The sequence below is a fragment of the Rhinoderma darwinii genome, chromosome 6 (genome assembly GCF_050947455.1).
Source record: "Rhinoderma darwinii isolate aRhiDar2 chromosome 6, aRhiDar2.hap1, whole genome shotgun sequence".
Classification (NCBI taxonomy): Eukaryota; Metazoa; Chordata; class Amphibia; order Anura; family Rhinodermatidae; genus Rhinoderma; species Rhinoderma darwinii.
Window position 1 is genome coordinate 140,816,648 of NC_134692.1, and position 18,293 is coordinate 140,834,940.

At 43.1% G+C, this 18,293-nt stretch overlaps 1 protein-coding gene across 2 annotated transcripts in view; it reads right to left on the bottom strand.

Moving 5' to 3' along the window:
• CLCN7 (chloride voltage-gated channel 7) overlaps positions 1–17,819 on the bottom strand; it is a 29,494-nt gene extending 11,675 nt beyond the window's left edge. The window contains exons 1-12 of one of the 2 annotated variants that reach the window (XM_075830689.1): positions 17,547–17,818; positions 14,274–14,345; positions 13,888–13,959; positions 13,358–13,423; positions 12,861–12,993; positions 11,683–11,792; positions 11,515–11,595; positions 10,230–10,292; positions 10,041–10,124; positions 9,744–9,837; positions 8,867–8,931; positions 7,311–7,427 (exon numbers count right to left, since the gene is read on the bottom strand). In XM_075830689.1, the coding sequence (XP_075686804.1) occupies positions 7,311–7,427; positions 8,867–8,931; positions 9,744–9,837; positions 10,041–10,124; positions 10,230–10,292; positions 11,515–11,595; positions 11,683–11,792; positions 12,861–12,993; positions 13,358–13,423; positions 13,888–13,959; positions 14,274–14,345; positions 17,547–17,645 (1,056 nt within the window). In that variant the 5' untranslated portion in view covers positions 17,646–17,818. Of the gene's footprint in view, positions 1–7,310; positions 7,428–8,866; positions 8,932–9,743; positions 9,838–10,040; positions 10,125–10,229; positions 10,293–11,514; positions 11,596–11,682; positions 11,793–12,860; positions 12,994–13,357; positions 13,424–13,887; positions 13,960–14,273; positions 14,346–17,546 lie in introns of both variants that reach the window. The other variant, XM_075830690.1, reaches the window with a different exon arrangement.
• Positions 17,820–18,293: the final 474 nt, after the last annotated feature.

The window sequence follows — 18,293 nt, forward strand, 5'->3', positions numbered from 1 at the left end:
GTATATAGGAGCAGTATTATAGTAGTTATATTCTTGTATATAGGGGCAGTATTATAGTAGTTATATTCTTGTATATAGGAGGCAGTATTATAGTAGTTATATTCTTGTACATAGGGTGCAGTATTATAGTAGTTATATTCTTGTATATAGGAGCAGTATTATAGTAGTTATATTCTTGTATATAGGAGGCAGTATTATAGTAGTTATATTCTTGTATATAGGAGCAGTATTATAGTAGTTATATTCTTGTATATAGGGGGCAGTATTATAGTAGTTATATTCTTGTATATAGGAGCAGTATTATAGTAGTTATATTCTTGTATATAGAGAGCAGTATTATAGTAGTTATATTCTTGTATATAGAGGCAGTATTATAGTAGTTATATTCTTGTATATAGAGGCAGTATTATAGTAGTTATACTCTTGTATATAGGGGCAGTATTATAGTAGTTATATTCTTGTATATAGGGGGCACTATTATAGTAGTTATATTCTTGTATATAGAGGCAGTATTATAGTAGTTATATTCTTGTACATAGCAGCAGTATTATAGTAGTTATATTCTTGTATATAGGAGGCAGTATAGTAGTAGTTGTATTCTTGTATATAAGAGCAGTATTATAGTAGTTATATTCTTGTATATAGGGGGCAGTATTATAGTAGTTATATTCTTGTATATAGGGGCAGTATTATAGTAGTTATATTCTTGTATATAGGGGGCAGTATTATAGTAGTTATATTCTTGTATATAGGGGGCAGTATTATAGTAGTTATATTCTTGTACATAGGGGCAGTATTATAGTAGTTATATTCTTGTATATAGGGGGCAGTATTATAGTAGTTATATTCTTGTACATAGGGGCAGTATTATAGTGGTTATATTCTTGTATATAGGAGCAGTATTACAGTAGTTATATTCTTGTATATAGGGGGCAGTATTATAGTAGTTATATTCTTGTATATAGGGGCAGTATTATAGTAGTTATATTCTTGTATATAGGGGGCAGTATTATAGTAGTTATATTCTTGTATATAGGGGCAGTATTATAGTAGTTATGTTCTTGTATATAGGGGGCAGTATTATAGTAGTTATATGCTTGTATATAGGGGGCAGTATTATAGTAGTTATATTCTTGTATATAGGGAGCAGTATTATAGTAGTTATATTCTTGTATATAGGGGCAGTATTATAGTAGTTATATTCTTGTATATAGGGGGCAGTATTATAGTAGTTATATTCTTGTATATAGGGGCAGTATTATAGTAGTTATATTCTTGTATATAGGGGCAGTATTATAGTAGTTATATTCTTGTATAAAGGGGCAGTATTATAGTAGTTATATTCCTGTATATAGGGGCAGTATAATAGTTATATTCTTGTATATAGGGAGCAGTATTATAGTAGTTATATTCTTGTATATAGGGGGCAGTATTATAGTAGTTATATTCTTGTATATAGGGGCAGCATTATAATAGTTATATTCTTGTATATAGGGGGGCAGTATTATAGTAGTTATATTCTTGTATATAGGGGCAGCATTATAATAGTTATATTCTTGTATATAGGGGGCAGTATTATAGTAGTTATATTCTTGTATATAGGAGCACTATTATAGTAGTTATATTCTTGTATATAGGGGGCAGTATTATAGTAGTTATATTCTTGTATATAAGTGGCAGTATTATAGTGGTTATATTCTTGTATATAGGAGCAGTATTATAGTAGTTATATTCTTGTATATAGGGTGCAGTATTATAGTAGTTATATTCTTGTATATAGGAGCAGTATTATAGTAGTTATATTCTTGTATATAGGAGCAGTATTATAGTAGTTATATTCTTGTATATAGGTGCAGTATTATAGTAGTTATATCCTTGTATATATGGCAGTATTATAGTAGTTATATTCTTGCATATAGGGGCAGTATTATAGTAGTTATATTCTTGTATATAGGGGGCAGTATTATAGTAGGTATATTCTTGTATATAGGGGGCAGTATTATAGTAGTATATTCTTGTATATAGGAGCAGTATTATAGTAGTTATATTCTTGTATATAGGAGCAGTATTATAGTAGTTATATTCTTGTATATAGGAGCAGTATTATAGTAGTTATATTCTTGTATATAGGGGCAGTATTATAGTAGTTATATTCTTGTATATAGGGGCAGTATTATAGTAGTTATATTCTTGTATATAGCGGGCAGTATTATAGTAGTTATATTCTTGTGTATAGGGAGCAGTATTATAGTAGTTATATTCTTGTATATAGGGGCAGTATTATAGTAGTTATATTCTTGTATATAGGGGGCAGTATTATAGTAGTTATATTCTTGTATATAGGGGGCAGTATTATAGTAGTTATATTCTTGTATATAGGAGCAGTATTATAGTAGTTATATTCTTGTATATAGGAGCAGTATTATAGTAGTTATATTCTTGTATATAGGGGGCAGTATTATAGTAGTTATACTTGTACATAGGGTGCAGTATTATAGTAGTTATATTCTTGTATATAGGAGCAGTATTATAGTAGTATATTCTTGTATATAGGAGCAGTATTATAGTAGTTATATTCTTGTATATAGGTGCAGTATTATAGTAGTTATATCCTTGTATATAGGGGGCAGTATTATAGTAGTTATATTCTTGTATATAGGAGCAGTATTATAGTAGTTATATTCTTGTATATAGGGGCAGTATTATAGTAGTTATATTCTTGTATATAGGGGAGCAGTATTATAGTAGTTATATTCTTGTATATAGGGGCAGTATTATAGTAGTTATATTCTTGTATATAGAGGCAGTATTATAGTAGTTATATTCTTGTATGTAGGAGCAGTATTATAGTAATTATATTCTTGTATATAGGGGCAGTATTATAGTAGTTATATTCTTGTATATAGGGGGCAGTATTATAGTAGGTATATTCTTGTATATAGGGGGCAGTATTATAGTAGTTATATTCTTGTATATAGGAGCAGTATTATAGTAGTTATATTCTTGTATATAGGAGCAGTATTATAGTAGTTATATTCTTGTATATAGGGGCAGTATTATAGTAGTTATATTCCTGTATATAGGGGCAGTATTATAGTAGTTATATCCTTGTATATATGGCAGTATTATAGTAGTTATATTCTTGTATATAGGTGCAGTATTATAGTAGTTATATCCTTGTATATATGGCAGTATTATAGTAGTTATATTCTTGTATATAGGGGGCAGTATTATAGTAGTTATATTCCTGTATATAGGGGCAGTATTATAGTCGTTATATTCTTGTATATAGGAGCAGTATTATAGTAGTTATATTCTTGTATATAGGTGCAGTATTATAGTAGTTATATCCTTGTATATATGGCAGTATTATAGTAGTTATATTCTTGTATATAGGGGCAGTATTATATTAGTTATATTCTTGTATATAGGGGGCAGTATTATAGTAGTTATATTCTTGTATATAGGGGGCAGTATTATAGTAGTTATATTCTTGTATATAGGGGGCAGTATTATAGTAGTTATATTCTTGTATATAGGGGGCAGTATTATAGTAGTTATATTCTTGTATATAGGAGGCAGTATTATAGTAGTTATATTCTTGTATATAGGAGGTAGTATTATACCGTGTTTCCCCGATAGTAAGACACCCCCGATTGTAAGACGTATCGGGGGTTTCAGGGGGGTCGGCTAATATAAGCCGTACCCCGAAAGTAAGACATATGTCTTACTTTCGGGGAAACACGGGGGTATTGCCGCCTCCTGCCCACTTCCACTCCCACTTAACGCCGAAGGACGGATATATTCGTCCTCAGCAGCTGCTAGTTCGCGCCGGAGGACGGATATATCCGTCCTGTGATAGCGCGGGTACTGAGACTGTACCCACGCGATCAGCGGCAGGAGCACGGCTGTTATACACAGCCTGGCTCCTGCTGCAACTGCCGGAATCGAAGCGCGCGCCGATTCCGGCAGTTTAACCCATTAAATGCCGCTGTCAATAGTGACAGCGGCATTTAATGTGTTTGACAGAGGGGGGAGCTCCCTCTGTCACCCGATCGGCGCCCCCGCAAACAAATCGCGGGTCGCCGTCGGGTTTCCATGACAGCCGGGGGTCTAACAAAGACCCCCAGGTCTGCCTTCAGCATCTGCCTGTTAGGCGATGCCGGAGGCATGACCTAATAGGTTGCCTGTCAGTTTTACACTGACAGGCAATAATGCTTCGGTATACTAAGTATACCAAAGCATTATATATGCGATCGGCACATCGCATAGTGAAGTCCCCTGGTGGGACAAAAAAAAAAATGTAAAACAGTTAAATAAAGTTTGTGAAAAAAAAAAAAAAAAAAATTAATAAATTTTTGCCAATGTAAGTATTATAGTAGTTATATTCTTGTATATAGGGGCAGTATTATAGTAGTTATATTCTTGTATATAGGGGGCAGTATTATAGTAGTTATATTCTTGTATATAGGGGCAGTATTATAGTAGTTATATTCTTGTATATAGGGGGCAGTATTATAGTAGTTATATTCTTGTATATAGGGGGCAGTATTATAGTAGTTATATTCTTGTATATAGGGGCAGTATTATGGTAGTTATATTCTTGTATATAGGGGGCAGTATTATAGTAGTTATATTCCTGTATATAGGGGGCAGTATTATAGTAGTTATATTCTTGTATATAGGGGCAGTATTATAGAAGTTATATTCTTGTAAATAGGGAGCAGTATTATAGTATTTATATTCTTGTATATAGGAGCAGTATTATAGTAGTTATATTCTTGTATATAGGGGGCAGTATTATAGTAGTTATATTCTTGTATATAGGGGCAGTATTATAGTAGTTATATTCTTGTATATAGGGGGCAGTATTATAGTAGTTATATTCTTGTATATAGGGGCAGTATTATAGTAGTTATATTCTTGTATATAGGGGGCAGTATTATAGTAGTTATATTCTTGTATATAGGGGCAGTATTATAGTAGTTATATTCTTGTATATAGGGGCAGTATTATAGTAGTTATATTCTTGTATATAGGAGCAGTATTATAGTAGTTATATTCTTGTATATAGGGGCAGTATTATAGTAGTTATATTCTTGTATATAGGAGGCAGTATTATAGTAGTTATATTCTTGTATATAGGGGCAGTATTATAGTAGTTATATTCTTGTATATAGGGGGCAGTATTATAGTAGTTATATTCTTGTATATAGGAGGCAGTATTATAGTAGTTATATTCTTGTATATAGGGGGCAGTATTATAGTAGTTATATTCTTGTATATAGGAGCAGTATTATAGTAGTTATATTCTTGTATATAGGGGGCAGTATTATAGTAGTTATATTCTTGTATATAGGAGGCAGTATTATAGTAATTATATTCTTGTATATAGGGGGCAGTATTATAGTAATTATATTCTTGTATATAGGGGCAGTATTATAGTAGTTATATTCTTGTATATAGGGGGCAGTATTATAGTAGTTATATTCTTGTATATAGGAGCAGTAATATAGTAGTTATATTCTTGTATATAGGGGGCAGTATTATAGTAATTATATTCTTGTATATAGGAGGCAGTATTATAGTCGTTATATTCTTGTATATAGGGGGCAGTATTATAGTAGTTATATTCTTGTATATAGGAGCAGTAATATAGTAGTTATATTCTTGTATATAGGGGGCAGTATTATAGTAGTTATATTCTTGTATATAGGGGCAGTATTATAGTAGTTATATTCTTGTATATAGGGGCAGTATTATAGTAATTATATTCTTGTATATAGGAGGCAGTATTATAGTCGTTATATTCTTGTATATAGGGGGCAGTATTATAGTAGTTATATTCTTGTATATAGGGGGCAGTATTATAGTAGTTATATTCTTGTATATAGGAGGCAGTATTATAGTCGTTATATTCTTGTATATAGGGGGCAGTATTATAGTAGTTATATTCTTGTATATAGGAGGCAGTATTATAGTAGTTATATTCTTGTATATAGGGGCAGTATTATAGTAGTTATATTGTATATAGGGGGCAGTATTATAGTAGTTATATTCTTGTATATAGGAGCAGTATTATAGTCGTTATATTCTTGTATATAGGGGGCAGTATAATATCAGCTTATGCCAAGTACATTATTCAGGACGGGGTGATGAGCACTAAAGAAAAGAGTATGGAAAATATTATATTTGTGAGGGGAAATTTAGGAGGTCAAGAAAACTTTCTGCACCAGCGAATTTGTTCTAATGTTCAACAAACACAAACGACATGTCTTATAATTCCTGGGACACCCCGGGGGCTTCTCCTATTAGACCATGAGATTTCCTTATGACTTGTAGGCCACATAATACCTTATATATTTTTTTTCAGAAGATGTATGGGGGGGGGGGGGGGGGCGCGTGTAATCCAAACACATGATCTTGTCACATGCCGGGAATAATTGCAGCCTTGTTGTGAGGAGGAACAATCAGTTGTTTAAGGAATATTTTCAAGGCTATTGGGCCTTTAGAAGAAAAATTACAAAGGGTAACTAAACTTTCAGAAAACTTCTGACATGTCATAGTGACATGTGAGAAGTTTTGATTGGTGAAGGTCCGAGCACTGAGACCCCCACCAAACGCTAGAACGATGCGGCGGCAGAAGGTCTCGGGTGAGCGCTCTGCTGCTTCGTGTCTGTTCGGCTTTTTCTCAGGTGTCAGCAGGACTAGCTCAGTGTTTTCATCCTCTGAATGTAAATAAGGTTTACATTCATTTACAGCAAAAAATTAGGAGTTGTGGCGTTCCTCTGTTATTCCTCTTGGAAACGTTTTAATAAATTAACAAACGATCATTAGCATTCTCCTTTTTAACAGGATGTGACCCTACACAATGTGACGCTATCAGCAATGATTGGACCGTGTCAGTCTGTGTAGGGACACACCCCACTGATAAGGAGAAAAGTGAAACCCATTTCCAGGAGGAATAACAGAGGGGCGCCGCAACACAGAAAAGATGCTCCAGTATTGTTATTACATGGGGAATAGGATAATTTACTGAAACAGACATGTCAGGAGAGGGAACCGGTCCAGGTCACCTGAAAGCCCCCTCCCCCCCAAGATTATCAATGTCACCCAGCAGGAGGTGACAATGAGCACAGGAGAAAGCGCCTCCCAGGGCAAAGAATACATGATAACTGGGACACGATGGGAGGGACACTAGATATATGACCTGGTCTGTCATGTAGGGAGTTTTTTTTGGGGGGGGGGGGAGATTGGGGGTCTCCATTGGACAAGTATAGAAAAACCTCAGACACACACGCAGGACTCACATCTGTGTCAAACCTCCCAAAGTTTATGAGACCGGGGTTGGAGAGGTCGCCGGGTTTACGGTTGTAAAAGCTCAGGACGAAGTTGAGGGTGAAAGTGGAAATCATGGAGGCAAAAAACTGGGGAGAAAAAAAAATCATAAAATCAATTAAACATCAAGGAGGAACAACACGTGACGCGCTGAGGACGCAGCTCCGCTACACGGGACGGACGCGGCTCCGCTACACGGGACGTCTGGAGAACATTACAGCCGCACGTGAGAGAGAGGTTTAACGGAGCGGTAAATATGACACCAGAGGTGACCGCTCCCTGCTGTGCCGCCATCTTGACTCCGCAGCCAAACCACTGACTTGATTTAGAGACGATATCGTGTATGGAGCGACGAGGACGAGCCGCAGCTTCACTCCTCAACATATGTTTCTACTTTACATCTGGATTAAACTTATATTTCACGCTGAGGGACTTTGCAAATACTTTGCTTTACTTATCTTGGCTTTTTGCCGTGTCTTCTACTCCAGTCACAACCAGAGCTGCATTCATAGGTCTACTTTCATCGCATCCAGTCCTGCATTAACAATGGTCATACCCCAGTCACATCCTGGGCTACGTTCACAATTATTATACCCCAGTTGTACTAAGAGCTGCATTCACAATTATTATACTCCAGTCACATCCAGAGCTGCATTCACAATTATTATACTCCAGTCACATCCTGGGCTGCATTCATACTTTTTATACCCTGGTTGCATGCAGAGCTGCAATCACAATTATTATATTCAAGTCGCATCATAGGCTGTAATATACTCAAGTTGTATCCAGAGCTGAATTTAAAATTCTGACGGCTGCTATTAGTAATTTGTAAAACCAGGTTGCTCACACACCCCTAAAGACTTAGCCGAATCCCCATAATCTGATGCATTGCATTCTGGCAGATGTATTTTTTCCCCCTACTGTTGTGCAGTACATACTGATAACACTACAGCTACCACAATGCAATACAGCAGGTCATGGCTTTCAGAAACAGCACTACTCATGTCCGTGGGCTGTGTCTGGTTTAGTAGTATTCACTTCAATGGTGCTGAGCTGCAATACCAGAGACAGCCAACAGTCAGGAGTGGCGCTGTCTTCTCTGCACATAGAGCAAGTCTTACTACACTTAGAACACGTTTCGCTCAGGATTAATGCTGGAGCGGACAATCTCAGTCTGAGAGAACAGGATATGCTGTAAATATCTGGGGGGTCCCGGACTCCCGTCCTGTGGTCGGCGCCACATGTGCAGCTTTATCGGGGTCATGCAAAGAGCCGAGCAAGACTTCCGTGCGCAGCCCTCCCCCACTCAGCCGGGAGACTCCACTGACGTAATGGCAATGGGGACCTACCCACAGATTTATGGCACATCCTGTTCCCGGTCAGAACACGTATGCGTCTGTTCACACCGTGCGGTCAAATCGGGATTTTTGCTGCAAATTTCACAAAACCGCGGCGGTTTAACTGCACCGTGTGAACAGACCCCATCGCTGTATTGGGGTCTCCGGCCTTAGTGTCTACTGGTACTTACTATTCTCCATGTGAGCAGCTGGTTCCAGAAAGAGGCTCCTTCTTCTAAACTGAATAGCACTCCACCTGCGGACAGACGAGACCACCCTGGTCACATGATCCTCTACCAAACAAGCCCAAAAATATCTTTATAGTAGCAAAACCTCAAGTTACATCTAAACGAAAGGAACAAATCCTCAGCTTTACTTATCTCTAGTTATAGGATGTGTGCTACTCCAGTCACCTCCAGAGCTGCATCCAGAATTCCTGTTGGCACTCACAGGCTCTAGCTTCCCTTTTGCTGGTTCAGTATCTGTTCAGCACAAGATCGGCTGCAGCGCATTGTGGGAAATGTAGTTTACTTCAGGCATGGTAGAGCTAAACATCTTCCACAATGCAATGTAGCAGAGTGCAGCGCAGCAGATTTGGATGTGACCGGAGCACAGATGATGTAACTGCAATAAGTAAAAGGAAACGATTTCCAGTGTTACACAACACTAAACCCAGCGCAGCAATTCCTCACTTACAAACCCGTTATACCAGTGGCCTGCGGCTCTCCAGTTGTTATAAAACTACAACTCCCAGCATCTATGCAGACTACTTCAGACGAGAAGACAGAAAACTTGGCATAAGCTTCATAAAAGTGGATCTAAAGGACAACTCAATGTTATTATAAAGGATCCTGTCTGCTGCAAATGTAGTCACACAGATCGGAAAATCCGGCCCGGGCACGGATGATGGGTGGTGGAGTCCCTGGGGCAAGTGCCTCTTGTGCCCTCCCTATACTCTGGCCCTGCACATCATGCCACTGGGCACCAGACTTATTAATATGCGACAGTTATGGGGGGAGACTTCTGCTAATAAATAGTTCTGCCCTGGAATAGATAAAGGGCCCGTACCAACTGGGGCCCCAAAAGCTGCGGAGACTCCGGCGGCGGCCCCTGCGGACACAAAGTCCCTCTTCTCTGTATCTCTGCGGAAGTATTCAAAGATCTGCAAAGAGGAAACACGAGTTCAGACACAAGACGTCATGCGGAGGAGGTGCAGCAATCTGCACCGATTCACTTCTTATAAATGCCGCCACTAGGGGGAGCTAGGAAGCTTACAGTGGCATTGTGGAGCTTTATGCAGCCATCAGCTCCCCCTAGTGGCGTGTATTAGTTTACTTTAAGTTTTTGCAGAGGAACAGAACTGACCTTGAAGTCCTTCTTAAGAGAGGTCGAGCGTCCCTGAGAAATGCCGGCCGCGACCACGGCGCCCGAGTGAATCATCGGCCCTTCCTGAACTCCGAGAAAAAAAATACAACGACCAAGAAACGTTCAATAGTCGTAGAAGAAACGGCAGATGAAGAGACGGAAAAAAATATCTAGAAGGATTCCACCCACCTTGCCGACCGCCAGTCCTCCGACCACTGACAGGATGACCCCGCACACCTTCACCAGCAGCGTCTGAGGAGACAACCGGTTATTCTGCAGAGATTTATCCACCGACGATCACCCCCGAGGGTCCTCCATCCAACTACAGAGAGCAGAACCCCGCAGCCCACCCCCCATCACTGCACAAGTCACACACAAACCCTCCCAAACAGATGCAGCGTTATACCTCCTGTCTACACCACATCGTAGGGCGCCGGGGCATCAGCCGTACAAATGTATCAAAGGAGGACCTGACGCAGGTGTGAACATCGCCCAACTCCAAATACTCTGCATTACTTATCACACACCAACCTGCAGATACCTCCCGTCTCCAATCCCAACCAGAGCTGCATTACACTCTGAACACAAGGAGAGCTGCATTATTCTCCAACCACAACCAGAGCTGCATTATTCTCCAACCACCACCCGAGCTGCATTATTCCCCAACCACAACACGAGCTGCATTATTCTCCAACCCCAACCAGAGCTGCATTATTCCCCAACCACAACACGAGCTGCATTATTCTCCAACCCCAACCCGAGCTGCATTATTCTCCAACCACAACCAGAGCTGCATTATTCTCCAACCCCAACCCGAGCTGCATTATTCTCCAACCACAACCAGAGCTGCATTATTCTCCCACCCCAACCCGAGCTGCATTATTCTCCAACCCCAACCAGAGCTGCATTATTCTCCAACCTGAGATGAATTCTTCTCCAACCACAACCAGAGCTGCAGCCACAGTTCTGCTGCCTTCCACTTGTCATCCAACATGACTCTACTGATGTACATCCTTTGACCTCCCATATCAGCAGTGATCTACAACCGCTGCAAAACTACAACTCCCAGCATGCAGGTTGAAGACCACTACCTTAGAGTATATGGATGGGGTCCCTTGAACTCTGACAACTCTCTGCTGACAGGCACAACCCTGATTTCTCCGTCAACATCCCATAATACACCACACGCTGACCAGGCAGATACGGATGAAGTATAAACCTTATATTATAACGTGTCTGATATAAATATCACCTCCCGCAAAGCGTGTGCTATACAGACCCTGAACCAGCAGGGGGCAGCGAGGAGATGTAAGGTTATGCAGCTTGATAGACAAACAGAATAATTCTGAATGCAGCTCTGGCTGTGTGTGGAGCATAAGACAGGATCAAACTTCATCAGAACAAGTAAAAATTATTCAGCATTGTGTAGATGTAATGTGAGCGGAGCAGTAACACGGACACGGTCGCCCCTCACCTTCAGTCTCACCACATGGGGAATCTTCACGCCGTTCAGGAAACACTTGATTTGTGGGATCCCGCTCCCCGCTGCGACCGGCTGGAAAACACAAGACAGGATAGAAATACAATCAAACGTAGGACTATCACTCCCAACAGGATTACATTATGTGATGTGTAAATTTACCTCTATGAAGGCGACGACCAGCGATCCGAACATGACAATAACCGCATTCAACGTGGCCCAGAGCAGCAGCGAGAACGACAACCCCCCCTTCTCCGTGAACTTGTCAATATCTGAGGAGGGTTCAGAAATAAAAACTACAGGGAGGAGAAAGAAGCGGACGCCATCCTCATCTAACAGTCCAAGATGTCCTCCGGTCTGAAGTGGGTGGGGACAAAGAAAACTGGAGCCAATCAGACCACAGGAATGATCACAGCAGCACAGAGTACTTCAGAAGAGGTGTTTGTAGATCTAGTGGGAGGTCACAGACTGTGTAACCGGCTCCTCCCACTATGTAACGCTCTATATGTGACCTGCCACAAAGGCTGCACGCTCTTCCCCTGAAATACTCTGTGCTGCTGTGAAGCCTGCGCCTCCCACTACATAACTCTCCAGTCTGTGACCTCTCACAAGGTCTGCATACTCCTCTCCTGAAATACTTTGTGCTGCTGTGAAGTCTGCTCCTCCTACTATGTAACTCTCAGAGTATCACAGAGGAGGAAGGTGCTGACCCTTGTGGTAGGTCACAGACTGGAAAGTACCATAGTGGGAAAAGCAAGATTCACAGCAGCACAGAGTATTTCAGGGGTGTGCTGGTCCTCGATCTTTCCACTTATTTGATGATGTTAGTGGGGACAGGACTTCATGCGGCAGACGCAGTGTCATGATGTAAGGAGGGGAATGGAGACTGATATTAAACTAAAGTAGGGTCCCACAGCAGCACAGAGTGTTTCAGTGGAGGATTAAAGGCACGCAGTGACTTGTCTATTCATATGATGTTAGTGGGGACAAGACTGCATGTGACGGGGGCAGTGTCATGATGTAAGGAGGGGAATGGAGACAACAAAGAGGCCCCAGAGTGGAGTAGTTCCCCACAGCAGCACAGAGGAGTGATATGTAGACCACAACGTAAAAGGATTTCACTGCTAACAGCATCTCTACATGAAAGTCCGTAAACACAATACGCAAAATAGAGGAACTTATGAGATAAGCGGCGCAGTTAGATCAGCAACCAATCAGATTACAGCTTTCATGCGACCAAATCTGAAACTAAGGGGGGGGCTATAGGGAGCGGCTTCACTTCTGCAGCAGCTGTAATCCCCCCAGCTCTGGTGTCGGGCACAGGGGGTCTCGGAGGATACTGCTCTTGATGACTTGGTACTTCACCCCCGCCAGTTGTTCCACCATGATGTCGATGAAACAAGCGATGAGTCCGGTGAGGATCCCGATCATTCCACAGATGACCCAGCGCGTCACCTCCACCGTACGAAACGCCTGCGAGAGACCGACAGGAAATCACATCACAAACATAGAGCGTCTATTGTCTGCAGATGTCAGCCACGCACCAGGTTAGAACACAGACTTTAACCCCTGAGCCCCCCTTAAAGGGGACATGCACAAATTCCCATCATCTGCCAACAGCAAGATCTTCAACAGGTAGTGACAACCGGAGGCCATTCAGCTGTTGCAAAACGACAACTCCCAGCATGCCCTGACAGTTGCAGGGTGTCAGGGTATGCTGGGAGTTGTAGTTTTGTACTGGCTGGCCAGCTATTGATTGGGGACCAGTGCTTTATACTATACAGATACGTCACGCGAGCCCCTTCTACTTGGCGGCCGACGTGCGCGGTGTACTCACAGCGTGATTTATCCTGCGCTCCTCCTCCATAAACAGCTGGTTCTCACTATTATCATAATCCAGGCTCTGGAAAGAAAAATGACACACTGAAACGACATCCAACGCTGACCAGATTCCAGAGAACGTCCAGCCACCGATGCACGGGGGGTATATGTGCATGTTTAGTCCATAGGGTCTATGTATAGGGGGGAGGGGAGGTGATTGACGTAAAGGGACCCCAAAATGTACAATGATGTCAGCCACATCTCAGGATCGGCCCCCCACTGATCCAATCAATATACGTACAGCGGGCACCCCCTATATTAGAACTAGGTGAGTGGGGACATAGAGCGGTCCAATAATAATCCTATAGATCTGCGGGTTTCCCTCCCATTGCCCTACAAATCTGGTGAATGTAAATAATTCTTATATCTCGGGGGGGGGGGGGGGCGATCCGGCATGCTGGGAGTTGTAGTCTCGCAACAACTAGAGAACCATGGGTAGAGAGCGCTGCGTGGGGAATCGTCGTCTAAGAGCTCGCTGCGTCCCACCTCATACTTCAGGGACAGGAGCTTCTCATTGTGCGGGATTTCTCTCATCGCCATCGATGACAATTCTGTCTCCTGCCGAAAACAAAATCCTAAATAAATACAAAAGGTGCGGAAAGACCCCCAACATGTCCTCCCACAATGCAGCGCAGCAGAGAAGGTTCTCTAAAGTCACTGAACCAGCAGCGAGAAATGAGAAGTATGGGAGCTAAGAGGAAAACGGCAGAATTATAAACGCAGCTTAGGATGTGAGTGGAGTATAACAAGATCCGTACAAGTAAAGATCGTGAGGTTTCTCAAAATTTTATGTAAAACGATGATATAAAGGGGAGCTCATAACATCCCCCCACACCGTCCCGAGAGCCAAATTTAGTGGATTAACCCCTTACCAGATCTTGGTTCTCATCGCCGAGGTCGACTGTACTCAGCTGCCCGATGCGGAAGAGGATGGAACTAGAAATCTAGGAGAGAAACAGTAATAATAATAAAATACTCAATATATATTAAAGGGGAGGGGCTTATTACCATCGACACCTCCCTGGTTGTCGAGAAGAACGGTCTGAATAAGAAACATTAAAGTGTAATTCCCCTTTAATTGAGGCAGGAGATAATAAAACAGATTACATGGTGTTACATTGTTGCAAGTCCAGATAACTCGGCGTCCAATCAGAAAGAGGAAGGAGCTCAAGAGGAAGAAGAAGCAGAACTAGAAGAAAAAGGCCAAAATACGTAGAAAAGGAGAAAATGTACCGTAAAATCACTTAAAGGGACGGTGACCTGAGGACAATCCTCCCCCAGCGTCCGCATGGAGGACCCTCACTGCATCATGTTCAAGTGACACGGCTGCAGGGTTTGTTACAGTGTATCAGAGGACTCAGGTGGAGGTTTTCAGCCCCTGAATGAATGTTCCCATTTACGGACAGCAAGCACAGATCTTGAAAATTTACAGATAGTGAAAAGTTTCCGTTTCTACGTCTGATAATCCAGAATATCAGAGAATCGGGCAGCTGTCCAGCTCCGTTGATGAAACTTCAGAACTGGTTGGTGCAGTGAACGGGTGACCGCAGGGCGATCGCACAGACCAGAGTATGGCCGCCCCGTGGGCGAAAAGGCCGATCAGTGCAGTATATTTCCTAATGGGCGACTGCCAAGGAGGCGGCACAGACACGTATCAGCACGCCGCGCCGTCTCGTATCGCTGCCAGCCGAGATAATCACCGAGATACCTCACCACACGTATATCTCACCCATCAATTATAAGACGCTACCGGCGCGGACACCCCCACTTATATTATGGAACAACAATTCAGAAAATGAGTCTATTGCTCCCTGTTATCAGCCATTTCAGGCTAGGGATAACATTCTATTGCTCTTTGTTATCAGCCATTTCAGCCAGGCTGTAGGACAGGCTAACACAATCTGCTGCTCCCTGTTATCAGCCATTGCCAGCTGGGACTGTAGGACAGCTGACTACATTCTATTGCTCCCTGTTATCAGCCATTGCAGGCTGGGACTGTAGGACAGGTGACTGCATTCTATTGCTCCCTGTTATCAGCCACTGCAGGCTGGGACTGTAGGACAGGTGACTGCATTCTATTGCTCCCTGTTATCAGCCACTGCAGGCTGGGACTGTAGGACAGCTGACTACATTCTATTGCTCCCTGTTATCAGCCATTGCAGGCTGGGACTGTAGGACAGGTGACTGCATTCTATTGCTCCCTGTTATCAGCCACTGCAGGCTGGGACTGTAGGACAGGTGACTGCATTCTATTGCTCCCTGTTATCAGCCTTTTCCAGTAGATAAGAGGGTGACTGTAGGTTCCTCTGCGGGGCGGGAGGAGGGAAGTCACGCTGGTTTGGGACATTATTGGAGTCACGTCAGGAAATGAGAAGCCGCACGGTCCTCATGTAAGACGTCGGGTTCTTAATAAATGCCTTCATGTCCCTGCGGGGGGCGGGCGAGTCACCCGCTGATTACACCCAGATACTTCCCCGACATCCTGCGCTCCGCGTACTAGACCACCGTCCACCAACTAGACCTGGGGGCACAACCCAAAGCCCATTTATTGTACAGCTGATCACCATCTATTGTTCCCTGTTATCAGCCAGTCCAGAAGCGGCCTGTATGACCAGTGAATACAATCTATTGCTCCCTGTTATCAGCCATGTCAGTGCTGACTATACTATTGTTCAGTGCTGAGAAGCTATAAGTGACTGATATCAGCCGCTCCTCTTAGAACGCTCCGGCACTATTATAAAGACAGCAGTTTTAGGTACACCGCCACTTTAAAGGGCATTGCACGGGTTGTCATCCACTGAAAAGCGTCAGGCCGCGGGTTTTTATAGACAGTAATTTCCTTTAGTCAGACGTCCAATAGGAACAAAACGTTCCGCAAATTTCCATCTTCGCCGTTTCAATATCTCTGCTTGCTAACAGCGAATAGCAACATTATTATTAATGTTTTATTTTATTTTTTGCTGCTATAAAACCCTCAGCTGTGGGAAGTTTTAGGTATACAAAAGATTTATAGCCTCTGGATGAAAACAAGAAAGTTTCCGAACATTGACAGCAAGCAGAGATATTGAAAACTGTGAGGAATTGAAACACAAAGTCTATTAGAAAGTCGCAGAACTTCTCACTGTACATGAAGAAAACCACAAAATTCAGGTCCCTGCTATAAAGTGACCCGTGCGGCAGAAAGGAGCCTGCGCCCCGTGATCGGCATCAGGATCGCAGGAGGGCGCAGGCTAAGTTGTATTCAGTGCCGCACCTCCCACGCTGCTGCACCTGGGACTGACCAGACTGTACCTGGGTCTTAAGGGTTAATATCGTGTGTTGCCCCCAACACCCTGGGACGGTCAGAGCCAGTCACGTGCCGCCCCCCCCCCCCCCCCTCACATTGTGGGAAATGTGACTGACGGGAGATTCCGATCCTGGAAAATGTCTCGTTATAAACCAGTGACGGGAAACACGACGATTGCGGTCACCAGACGGCCGGGTCACCGTGTATCACCCGCAACCACCGCCGCGACAATCTGCTGGACCGCAACAGGAAAGATCGGATTTAAAGCGACAGTACGCAGCAAACCGTAATCCAAGAAGCGTCCAGACACGACCAGCAGATCTATGTGAGCGCTCTGCACAGCGCCCCCCCTCCGGCTGATGAAGAACTACAACTCTCAGAATGCCCAGCAGCAGGTACAAGAAACAGGGAATTGTAGGTTGAAAATGTAATGTAGTAATTAGAGCTGGGAATGCCGGGAGTTGTAGTTGCCACAGGCTGCAGGCCCCTGTACCATACTGCAGCTAGTAATGCTGGGGGTTGTAGTCATACAGGGGAGGCGTGAGCTGCATACCAGCGTACTACCCAGAGCTACATTGTGGGCAGGGGTGGTACAGACCCCGGGTCACTGCTGTTTACTGATCTCTACACACCGGGACAAAGTCCAGAATCAGCGTCACCCCCTTATGTTTGTTTTCCGCAGAGCCCGTGTAAGAAGCGTCACCTCTCCGGGGTTCACATACTTCCTGACATCACCTGACCCCTGGAGCAGCTCTGGGACGTCGCGTCAGAGATTTACCTGAGGACTGCTCTACCCCCCACCCAGCTGTTCACACTACTGAGAACTCCCCAATAACCCCCCCCCATGTCCCGGTCTCACCTGTTTGGAGCTGGCTCCGTTAAGCAGCGGCGTGCTCTCCCCGTCCTCCTCCGGCTGCTCCCTCCCGGACCAGGACACCCGGTTGGCCACATTGGACATGTTGAGTCTGCGGCGGCCGCTCCGCTCTGTGTTTGTGCATGTGACAGACGGAGCCTCAGCGATCTGCGGGTCATGTGACTCCTCAGCTACGGCGCGTCACCAGGGTCACGTCAGGAATTCGCGCCTGGGGGAAGGCGGGTAATGTAGTCCTGCTGCGTGTACTCGGGCGCTTGTACTGTGTTACCATGGTAACATGGCTCCTGTGAACTTCACTAAGTATCTGATGAGTGGTAACATGGAACTTTCCACCGTGATGTCCCGACTGTCACGTGACTTCCTCATCTCTGGGTCATGTGACCCTCCTGTCACTGCTATAGACCGGTCCTTTGTCGCTCTTCTTGTCAGTATGTGAAATGTGTTCCCATGACACGCTACAAAACTCATCAGCACGATTATTTATACCCAATGATTAATGCAACTGTGATGCTTTATAAAGACAAAGAAAGGTTCACAAAAAACGCGTCACCAAATTGTGCAAAAAGTGTGTAACAGACTCCATACAACACTAAAATACCCCCGTACAGTCCCCAAATAATACCCCCATACAGTCCCCAAATAATACCCCCATACAGTCCCCAAATAATACCCCCATACAGTCCCCAAATAATGCCCCCATACAGAGCCCAAATAATACCCCCATACACTGCT